This window comes from Gallinula chloropus (assembly GCF_964237585.1).
Source record: "Gallinula chloropus genome assembly, chromosome: 14".
NCBI classification, from domain to species: Eukaryota; Metazoa; Chordata; class Aves; order Gruiformes; family Rallidae; genus Gallinula; species Gallinula chloropus.
The window spans coordinates 20,835,394-20,844,395 of NC_140099.1; the positions used below are offsets into that span (position 1 = coordinate 20,835,394).

At 44.2% G+C, this 9,002-nt stretch overlaps 1 protein-coding gene across 1 annotated transcript; it reads right to left on the minus strand.

The window, feature by feature from the left end:
* Positions 1–3,698: 3,698 nt before the first annotated feature.
* LOC311196774 (nischarin-like) lies at positions 3,699–8,019 on the minus strand (the record flags this gene model as incomplete). Its single annotated transcript, XM_084270395.1, has 7 exons — positions 3,699–3,839; positions 4,643–4,756; positions 5,160–5,288; positions 5,489–5,674; positions 6,075–6,143; positions 6,715–6,867; positions 8,008–8,019. The coding sequence occupies 7 exons, from the start codon at positions 8,017–8,019 to the stop codon at positions 3,699–3,701; spliced, it is 804 nt and encodes a 267-aa protein (XP_084126521.1).
* Between the last annotated feature and the right edge of the window lie 983 nt (positions 8,020–9,002).

The window sequence follows — 9,002 nt, forward strand, 5'->3', positions numbered from 1 at the left end:
ATCAAAAATGACATCACAACGCAGAAGTTAAACAGCTGGAGTTTGAAGGAGACCAATTAGGCCAACACCTATTGCCAGAGAGAAGGTTCTTCCACTCTCTGAGGAAGAGAACTGTCTTCCAAAAGGTGCTGAACTGCTCAGTTCAGAGAGCAGTTCAGCATCTCAGAGCACACTGAATGAGACACTAATGCCAGGTAAACATCTCAGTCCTGACAGCGACAATTCTCTGCAACTCTGGTGAATTCAGATCATGCACTCACTGTACAAGGTGGACCAAACCCACCACTCAAATTTGGGGCTACCTCCTTTCTCAATTATAACAGCTCAGAGAATGAAAATACCTTTGCTGTGGATTACTATAACAACACAAGTTTAATATCAGAAATTAGCTTGCAAAAAAAACAAACACTACCACATTAAAACTGCCATAAAATAAACACAAGTGTAGCAATTACCTGATTTTTACACCCAGAGTCTGGTATTTCAAAACATCTCTGGGGAACTGTATAGTCTGTAGGAGTCAAACTACCAGATTGCAAAAGACTGCTGGCTAGGACTGTTTCTTCACAAATTATTTCTAGAAGAAATACAAAGACCTTTTAAAATTGCTGAAGTAAAACCAAAATGAATGTCTAACAGTGTCTGTCAAACAACTAGAATTAAGATTGCATCATCAAAATGTGACCATCAGTCATTAAAGCTGCAGGGTCTCTTCACAGAACAGCCAGGACAGAACAAAACCAGGCACAATTTTAGTATCCATAAGTGCACTGGAAGGTGCACTGAAGACTGCTAAAGCTCATTTTTTAAGCTAACCACCAATTTAAATCTCAACATCTTGTGTGAGAATTCTCCATGTGATTTAGTTTTAACAGAACTGGTCCATTTCCTTGAAACTTGCCCTGAGTGTTACCAAAGCATTGCCAGGCTGGCAAAGCCACAGCAGAGCAGTTTGTGAGCTTCACAGCATTCACTCCCATTTTTGCAGGCGTCAAGCAAACAAGCAGAAGATCTGTAAAACCTTTAACCTGGCTCAGAAGGTCCTGTCCCTCAAATGCCACTCAAGGAAATGATCTTACCTCGAGCCGGCCCGCTCACGCGTGTACAATGTACGTGCAAATAAACAACAGAATTCCAATCACAGAATCCCAGCCTGGGCTGGGCTGGAAGGGACCCAAGGATCACAGAGCTCCAACACCCCTGCCACAGGCAGGGACACCAACCTCCAGGCCTGGAGCTACACAAGGTTGCCCAGGGCCCCAGCCAACCTGGCCTTGAACACCCCCAGGGATGGGGCACCCACCCCTTCTCTGGGCAGCCCCTTCCAGCCCCTCACCACTCTCTCTGGAAAGAACTTCCCCCCAATATCTGTCCTAAACCTTCCTTCCTTTAGCTTTAATCCATCCCCCTTGTCCTGCCATTGTCTGCCCTTTCAAAAAGCTGATTCCCTCCTGTTTCTCTGCTCCCTTCAGGGACTGGAAGGCTGCAATGAGGTCCCCACAGCCTTCTCTTCTCCAGGCTGAACCAGCCCAGCTCCCTCAGCCTCTCTCTGTAGGGGCCCCTGCTCCAGCCCTCTGATCATCTCCGTGGCTCCTCTGACCCCTCTCCACAAGTCCCACATCTTCCTTGTACTGGGGCCCCAGCTCTGGACACAGGACTCCAGCTGGGGCCTCCTGAGGGCAGAGCAGAGAGGGACAATCCCCTCCCTGTCCCTGCTGCCACCCCTTTTCTGATGGGAGTCCAGGATACCATTGGCCTTCCAAGCTGCAGGAGCCACTGCATGTGAGCTTCTTCCTCAGGCATAAGAACTCCTGCCTGTATCTTTCTGGATTGATGGCAAAGTTTAGTAGATGACACCAAACCATCTCTCAGGCAGAGGAAGCACAAGAGAGATTTACTGCTTGAACAAAGCAACCATGTTAGCCAGAAGGAAACTCAAATTGACAAGAAAACCAGAACAGGGCAGCATTATTTCTGGATTTCTCTTCTCTATATATGTTTAATCTTTGCCATAAGCCATTTGGAAGACATGTTTAAGTTGAATAAAATGCTAGTGAAACAGATGGTGTCTAGAGAAACTGCAGAGAAAACAATTCACAGAAATAGTGCATCAGAAAATGAATTCCATTATTCCTGATTTCAGGTCTAACAATGAAATAAATTGCCTAGCATAGCTCCATTTTTTTAAAAATAGACTTCTCAAAATCAGTATTTTGAAAACAACCCTTGATAGCTAGGTATGTAGCAAAGAATTCATTTCTGTTGTTAAAGCTGAGGAATGTCCTAATCCTGTCCTACTCCTTGCTATCCCACTATATATTAATATATTTATAAATATCCCACTATATATTTATATCCCACTTTTATATTTATTTTTATAAATATAAAAGCCCTTCCTCAAGACTCTACTACAGGAATCTTATGGAAAAGGACCACAGTCAGTAACCCCAGTCTTACACCAGTTTTCCTGTAAAATTCCCAAGTAGTTCAGAAAGATCTTGGTATTTTTTCCAAGATTCATGTGCTCCTTAAACATTTGCAATAATGGAAAAAGATGATTGATCAATAAGTAACACCTAAACAGTCACAGCCACTGCTAGCATGCATCTTTACAGCTAGCCCTGCATAAAACCCCAGGCTGCCCTATAGCCAGGCTGTCTCACTCCTGCAACTTCAATGCTTGATGCTTTAAAGCCAGCGTTGGCTTAATTTGGGAGAACCTGGCATTTCACCTGCAGGTGAAAAGTTATCCAGAAGGGCTCCAAAGGCAACTCAAGCACATAAATAGCAACTAAACCTGCATCTAAATTGCTTCTCCTTTAATTTAAACGCTGTCACTTCATTTTTACTGAGTGATCTAAGACCTCTACTGATTCTGCAGAAATGCCAGGAACAGACTCTTTCCAAAGACCTCTTCCCCCACCCACCAATTCACTGGTAAGAGTAAGCTGTTTCGCCCCAAATTATGGAGACTGTCATCACTTTTCTAAATGGTTACAAAGTCGTCCCCAACCAGATATACCCTACTGCATTTTAAGCTTTCATTCAGGCAAAAGCAAAAGCATCTTTATCTCTTCTCAGACACACATGAATTTCCCAGTCAGTCAGTCCCACGGGCCCCTGCAGAAGATGCAGGACACGCCACTGTTCTACGTTCTAATGCAGTGGGTACCCTTGGTTGAAGCATCCAGTGAAATGGGATTTTCAGGTAAGGTCAGCAGGTGCTGTGGAACACAACAGTGTGCTGAAATCACAGGCTCAGTCTGAACCCAAACTCCAGAACTGCCTCTTACTCATCTCCTTTTCTGACCTCCATTCTGGCCTGACAGAAACACAGCCCTTGCCAACAGCAGGAATGGAACAGATGCTCCAGCTCCCCTTGTGCAGACCAACAAGCAGAGAAGCAGTTTTAGAACGTGTCTACAGATGCCACAGTTCCCATGAAGGCATGTATCTAGACTAGCAAGAGAGATACAGTCCTCTGCTGCTGCTTTCTGCAGTAAAAGCAGCCCCGTGCCCCAACTTCTGTTCGAGTTAATTAACACCACAGTGAACATCAGGTCAGCTTTGCCAGGTCACATGGCACTTGCACTACGCCAAAGCTGCCGGGTCTGTCTGCTCTGACTTGATAAGCCCCATATCCCTTCACAGAACATCCAGGTACATCAGTGCAGCCCAGAGACGCAGAACCCAGAGGCTCAGCCCAGCAGCACGATACATACATGATTACCTTGGCTGGAGCTGACAGGACGAGGCAGAGAGGGAGAGGAAGGACGAACAGGAAGAGAAGAACAGTTTGGTTTGGAGCTGGCAGCGGTGAGCCTGGAGTCCTCACTGATCTAATAAAGAAAGTAGGCAATAATTAAAGAAAAATCCTAAACACACGGGACACGTCAGAACCTGAACTGCACTAAGTCTACAAAGATTTCCCAGTTGGAGTAAAAAGAACGTTACTACCAAATGTGTTTGGTTTCTGAGGGGTGCCACACGTTGGTGCTCACACCCTCTCAAGTTCCCATTTCCCACTAAGCAGAATTCCACTAAGAATTCGGTTAGAGAAGTCATTCTGATCACTGATCCCTGCACTGACAAAACCAGCAGCAAGTTTCACAAACCACAACGACAACAGGATTCTTAGGCTGCAGGGGCATCACAGCTCCTGATAATACAACTTATTTCCAGAACAAGATTAACCCACTGCACAGCAGACAGGAGAACAGGACAATTCAGACTTCTGATCCTTTCCCATTGCTCAATACTCGCAAGAAGAAAGTCTGGGAAAATCATTTCAGTCCTCTGCAACACAAGCACTGATCTCACACCTCAGCACTCTCTGTATAAGATGGAAAATACAGCTGTTGAGGTCAGCTGCATATTTATTGTGTGTACCATTAGGCCATTTTCTCTTTTCCTCCCACTTCCTCTATCCCAAGCCAGCAGAAAAAGGAACATCCTGAAACTGCATTGAAATCTAAATAGGAGAAAGAGGTGATGTTCAAACCTCACACTGCAGTAAAGCACAAACACTGCACTCACTTCCATGACAAGTGAGTTTAAGGAATTCTGCTCAAAGCCAATCTGGAGAGGACTCACAGGCTTCTTTTGTACCCAGCACGTTCTGCTCTCACAGCACCCAACTCACCTTTTTATCAGAGCTGCTCAGTTTGTGTTTCACCTCCTTGGCTTTCTGAATGGCTTTCAGCACTTCCACTGTGTCTGGTTCCTTTTCTGTGGTGATAGTGTTATCCAGACAGACCTAAAAATGTTAAAAACATCCAGAAATACAGAAAACAAGGCAGCTCTGTAACTTATTGTTACTTATGTCATAAATAAATAGTTTGATGCAGATGCTGTGCATGTCTGTAACCCTGTAAACAAGGTAATGACCACGTCAGACCTCATGACTTGAATGCAAACTCAGAAGTGCTTGGGAAGCTCCACACCCCACTGGCACAGGCACCTTCCAACAGGAACACCCTGTTACCCAGTGAAAGCAGGGCAAGCTCTCCCTTAGATCTGAGGAGCACACCCAGCAGCGTATACATGGTTCCATTCTCTAGAGACGTACTCCAACCCCCACTAAAAACTCCTCAGGCTTGTAGAGCATTCACACAACTTTCCTTACCAGGCTTTAGAAAGAAAAAGCTGTTCTTACATACCTCTGAAGCCCTGTCCCCAAACTGAGCCAGTACTTTGGTCCCATAGTCAGGGATGATGCTCAGTGGGTTGCTGGATAACACCACCTTTTCTAAGCACGGGAGGTTTCCTATATTTTTTACTTCATCAATCTGAAAGTTTTTCAGTAAAAGGATGAATACACAGATTGGCTAAATGAGAACACCACCACAGTCTAAGCATTTCTTGACTAAATTACATACAAACAGTAACCAGGAAAAAAAATTCTCTCCAGCCACTTTATTTGCACTTTCACCCTCTAACAGGAATCACTTGTGTTCTAAAGCAATCTGACACTAAAATCAGTAGTTACCTGTTCGACTTTGTTGTTGCTCAGATCCAAGTTGACTAAAGAGTACAGCTTGTTAAGACCACACAGCCTTTCCAGCTGATTTCCTGCTAGATTCAGAGTTTTGATGTTTCCCAGTCTTGTGTGAACACCTTCCAGCGATGTCAGCTTGTTGTAGGATAAGTCCAGGTGAACAAGGTTGTAAAGATGCTACGAGAGCACAGAAAATCCAGGTCACACACCAATTTGCTAAAATTGAACCATATCAAAGGCTTGTCCATTTGCTCATGCTGGATGCTGCCCAGCTGACAAACACAACACGAACTTGCTCATTACACAGGATTAAGCCTGCAGGAAAGGGAACTTCCTCCACTCTATTTTTCCCAAGCCATTGACACAGCCAGCAACGACTGGATTTAGTGAAGAACTACATGTTGCATGTCAGTGTTGGCAAGTAAGAAATGCACCCTTACGAGGGCTTGATGCTAGGAAGCTATTTGGGCTTAAACTCTTCTCTGCAAGATGAGTGGCAAAATCCTTTAGCAAAAGGATTCTGTCTTGGAAGGTCCTGGGCAGCCTGGCAAACATCACCTTCAAAAGCATCCCTTACCTGTAAGTTTTCTACCAGAGACACCCCATTGTGACTCAGGTCCAGGAACTCAATCTTGGGAATTAATTTCTAGAAGGGAAAAGGTGCACATGTTAAATGCGTTTTAGCTTAGAAACCTGGCTGTACTTCCTTCACCAACCAACTAACAACTAACAGGCAAAGGGAAGGGAACTCTCCAAGGCACAGACCCTCTTCTCAGCTTTCAGCAGTAAAAAGCGTTCTGCACCCATTCTAGTGCAGCCAGAGTGCAGACTCCTGCTCGTGAGAGAACCAGATTACTCTGATGAGCACGGTCACGTTTGCATTTGAAACCTGGGTTCTCACTGAAGACAAGCAAGTTGCCCCCAGTTTAGCCCCACTAACTACAGATCAAACTCATTAAGAGGCCTTTCCAGCTCAAACAGGCCTGTCTGTATTACACAGAACCCTGGATAAAGATTACAGAACTAAAAATCAGAGTAAGTTGAGCAGTGCATTGATCTCCACATCATTACCTTGTGGAGCTCAAGCACGGACAGTGCAAGGGGAAATCTTTCAGAAGAGAGATACATGAAGAAATTGCAAAATCCCTGCTGAGTCATGTGACACAGAAGACCAGCCATTCTTTCCCCCCACACACAAATGAAGAAAGATTTCTTACCACTGAATCATCAATTTGAGAGATGCTGTTGTGACTCATATCCAAGGTTGTTAAAGTTCTCCAAGTTGGGATAACTGCTGTCACTGGACAGCTTGAAGTTGTATCCTCTGGCTCGCACTGATCAAACTCAGAGGCCTCTGGCACCAGGATTTCCTGTTAAAGACAAGCACCCTAAAAATATTTTACCTGCATCTTTGGTGAAAGCCCATTGTTTCACAAGAAATCCAAATGACCTTATGGAAGAAAGATCCCTAAGCCTTATCATCACCCAGATTAAAGTTAAAGGTCTTAAAGCAGGAGCTGAGTGTGTCAGAATGATTTTAGATCCACAGGGAGGGAGTCCCAAACACTGGCAGCCAACCCAGGCTGGAGAATGGGAAGGAAGAGAGGGACTGTGAAAGGTACGCTCCTCAGACCCTTGCCAAATCACAGCCCAGAGAAGAAGCCACACGCATTCAGCTCTCGAGGAGTAACAGAAGCACATTCCAATCAAAGCCAGGGGATGAAGTCCAAGGCACTGACAAGATGGGTTTGAAGAAAGCATTAGACCATCTCATAAAAAGGCATCTAGTTTTCCCATGTGCCCATAGCATTCTGGCCAGAGCACATGGCACCAGTGCAAAAGGCAGGCGGTTGCAGTTCTGGTTGCTGTGAATAAAATTTTGGGAGAAATCTCTTAAGGTTTGGGGGTTTTTTTTGGTCTTACATATATCTTATAAACTCTGAAGGCTCCCACTCACAAGCTTTCAGAAGGGCCAGAAACTCTCAAGTATTTTTCTAAATAATATGCTGTATATAATATTTTTCTAAATCATATGTTCTTCTCCACCCAGAGAATCCTCTGAACAACAGGTTCTACACACAGAGGATGGCAAAGGCAACTGAAGATCCACAGGAATAGCAGTAGAGCTGCAGTTTTGCTTTCTAAACTTCCCAAGCCCTCCAGTGCACCTTCCCCAAACCACTACTTCGTTTCATCTTTGAACATACCACACAGTTACAAGGAAATTCTTCATGTAATAAAAGGGCTGAAAAGACACTGACCTGTAGCAAGCAGTGTTAAAAAAGCTACTCAGCAAAAGTCTTTGTAATTCACTGATTTGGTAGAAGAACAAAATATCAAACTGGTTCCAGACAAAAATTATCTGAGGCCATTTTACATTTGTTCTGTAATGGCATTTTTCCTAGAAATTCTGGGCCACTCATCTCTAAAACTGATGGTTTTGTTAGTTTGGTTTGGGTTTTTTTAAACTTTCCAATACAGTTAAAGGTGAGAAAGGGGACAGGACTTACACACACATGCATGTATGCACCTGTATACACTGGCCTAGCCATAGTGTTGTCAAAGAATGCAAGGTTGAAATGAATATTTCCTGCCTCCCCATGCCTATTAGCACCCAGTAAGGCTCTGTCACAGAAACCCTAGAGGGCACCGCTGAAGAGATGACATCACATGGCAGAATCAACGTCTTTCTTAGAGAACTGTGTTGAAGGTTGGTAGAATAAGCACCTGTAACACCGAGCTCTAAATGCTTACAGGTGTTTACTGCCAGTAAAGATCTTGTGCATTCTAACTAGGCTCCAGAAGCATGCCAAGAATCCCATCACTCTGGCAGAAACACCGCCAGTACTTGTGCAAACATGGCTCACCTTGAAATACTGGAGTCGACAGGTAAAATCTAGAATATGACCTAGATCAGTTTTGGCATCTCCATTAGCACACGTAGGCTCCCCCTGCAGCAACTGTTGAGTGACAGCATATGGCTGCAAGGGTCTGATGTTGAAGACTTTTCCAGCCATTAAGAGCTGCTCTCCTGAAAAACACAGGATGATGGTATCGAACACAATGCTGCCCCAGTTACCAAAGAGTAAATGGTACCTGCAAAACCTAATGTCAGCGATTTCATCTCTGTCATTTATATTCTAAGCTCATGATTAAGGCACCAAAACAATGTCTTTTTTGCTTCTAAAGTAGAAGCACTGAATTCAGATAAATTTTCTTTAACACCAGAATAACCCAAGTGTTCAAACAGGCACTCTCTGCATTCAAGCCTTAAGCTCCCAACGCAACTAATGGCAAATTTCCCTCTTAACAGGGCTGGAACCAGACAAAGTTCATTTATATAACATACAAATTGCTAAACTTTGAGATATCCCTAAGTTCAATAGCAGCAGCACCTACCATCTAACAGACAGAACTGACATCCTTTGCTAAGCTGCTGATGTGCAAAGCTGCAGCATCTTCTTGGACAGTCTGAGGACTTTCACCACACTACCACCAGAGCAAG